Source organism: Oratosquilla oratoria, chromosome 35 (genome assembly GCF_046742065.1).
Source record: "Oratosquilla oratoria isolate Oo_2021 chromosome 35, ASM4674206v1, whole genome shotgun sequence".
In the NCBI taxonomy this organism is placed as follows: domain Eukaryota; kingdom Metazoa; phylum Arthropoda; class Malacostraca; order Stomatopoda; family Squillidae; genus Oratosquilla; species Oratosquilla oratoria.
The window spans coordinates 23,857,746-23,860,245 of NC_134811.1; the positions used below are offsets into that span (position 1 = coordinate 23,857,746).

Genomic DNA, 2,500 nt, shown 5'->3' on the forward strand with positions numbered 1-2,500 from the left:
TATTATGGTAATATCTAAAGAGATATCGATGACATGTTTGAGAAATGATTGAAGTTAGTGGCAACCACAAGCCCGGGTTGTTACATAGATAGTTACAATGTATGTAAAATGAAATGGAAAATGTTATTGTCGAAATTGATGTATTGTAGTGATCCATTATATATATATATATATATATATATATATATATATATATATATATATATATATATATATATATATATATATATATATATATATATATATATATATATATATATATATATATATATATATATATATATATATATATATATATATATATATATAATAAAATTAGATTAAAGGAACACTAGAGAAACACAGAATGTTATGTAGAACATGACTCATTAATTTACGATCCTTATGTATTCATGCGCGGGAAAAAAGTAGTGCTTCTCTCCGTCGGAAGGAGCGGTATAATCAGCGTCCTTTCTGTGTAGAGACATTGAGCTGTTAACATCTCCGTGAGTGCCATGGAAGTCACATTTGGAAAGGATCACGATGATATGGAATGATGGATATAGAAAAGGCGGAAGAAACAAATCATGAAACCACACCGTCTGTTGTAAGATCAAGGACTAAGGGTCAAATAAAGAAGATTCAAGTGTGCGTAAAGATTACTTCCCTGTACCTCATGGCCGCCGACCTTAGGAGACGGCGCTGACAGTTTCATGATTTGTTTCATACAAGTTCATGTTGAGGTACAGAGAAGGAGGGACGCCAAGCAAGAAGATTCATAGGTTGGGACCACATAGAAGCCGGCATGGCAGACAGAGCAGCAAGTGATGCTTGGGAAGCACTGAAATTGTGACTAGACCATGACTGTGAGTAATGAAAACTTAGAATTTAAAGAAAGAATAGCTTTCTAGACACAGGAGCCAAGTAAATGAAGTCAGTGTTGAACATCTAAGTGTCATTTAATTTTATAACAACTTTATAAGTGCTAAGAAGAATGTGATTGAACAACTAAGCCATGAGTGCAGTAAGAGAATGTAATTGTCTGTGAATTAAGTATGAAATTTCCTGGTTAATTTAACACTGATTTATGTAGGTTAATGTTGAGGATTGATTAATAATGAGTGTAGTAATTGAATGTTGTGTAATAATTTTTTAATTAAGTATAAAGATCCCAGGTTTACTCAACATTAATGTACGTAGGTTAATTAGATATTGATTAATAATGAGTGTAGTAACAGAATGTTGTGTAATCATTTTTGAATTAAGTATAAAGATCCCAGGTTTACTCAACATTAACGTACGTAGGTTAATTAGATATTGATTAATAATGAGTGTTCGTGAAAAAAGAATTAGTGAAACAAAGTTTTCCAGTTTCTATTCTACAACATGTTATCTATAATAAGGTTTAACAAAATGTTGGGAATTAAATGTAGATATCATGTTATTTAACATTGATTTACACAAATTAATGAAGATCAAGTAATTATGAGTGCCTTTGAACTTGGAATTTAAATGAGGTATAGTTTTCTAGTTATATTCATTTATATTTAGTGTGAGTGAGTATTGAACATTCTAGATTGAGCAAAATGGACAGAGCCACAGTATATCAACTGAAATCATATTTGAGAACAAAAAATCAAACTTGTTCTGGCAATAAGGCAGAACTTATAAGTAGGATACAGGAGTTTATCACAGCTGAGGAATTAGATACAGATGAAGTAGTTAAAGAAATATTAACTTTAAAAAAAAACACCAGTGGAAGAGGAAATAGGTGGTACAGTGAAACCAAAGTGTGTCTCAAGCAGGAGAAAGCGACATAGGTAGTCAATTAGGTAAGGTGGTGGCTAAGAGGGCGAGCTTAGACATCAAATTACCGAAGTTGAATATGAAGCAAGAATTGGAAAAGGAAATGCATAGACTAAAACTAGAACAGGATAGGCTTGAGTTAGAAACAGAATTAGAATCAGCTAAAGCAGAATTTTATATTTTAAGTAAATTTGAAAATAATGTAAATGGTAATGTAGAAAATGATTCTCGTGACTGCAGAAGTACACATCAGAGTAATAGTGATAGTCAACAGACAAATAGAGACATGATTACGACCTTAATGACCAAAAACATGATGCCTGTTCATGTGATTCATAAATTCAATGGTCACCTAGATAAGTATTTTGAATTTATTAAAGATTTCGACATGTTAATTGATAGCAAGCATGTGTCAGATAGTGAAAAGTTACAATATTTAAAACAATATACAGAAGGTAAACCACACAAGATAGTTAGAACTTGTTTACATTTAGATCCAAAAGAGGGTTACCAAAAGGCGAAAAATGAATTAAACAAAAGATACGGTAATAAAGAAAGGATCGCTTTAATGCACATAGAGATTCTTGCTTGGCCTGAAATTAAGGAAGAGAATGTTGAGACATTAGATGACTTCATTGTCGAATTAAATTCATGTATAAGTGCTATATCGGGTATTCAGTATGGAATTTCAGAATTACAAAATCTTAGGACTTTG

The 2,500-nt window shown here is 31.5% G+C and overlaps 1 protein-coding gene across 1 annotated transcript in view; it reads left to right on the forward strand.

Annotated features, from left to right (window-relative positions):
* The first annotated feature begins 1,864 nt into the window (after window positions 1-1,864).
* The window catches only part of LOC143018701 (uncharacterized), a 723-nt gene continuing 87 nt past the window's right edge, over window positions 1,865-2,500 (forward strand). Inside the window, exon 1 of the mRNA XM_076174287.1 lies at window positions 1,865-2,500. This exon is cut by the window's right edge and continues 87 nt beyond it. Coding sequence (XP_076030402.1) covers window positions 1,865-2,500 — 636 coding nt within the window.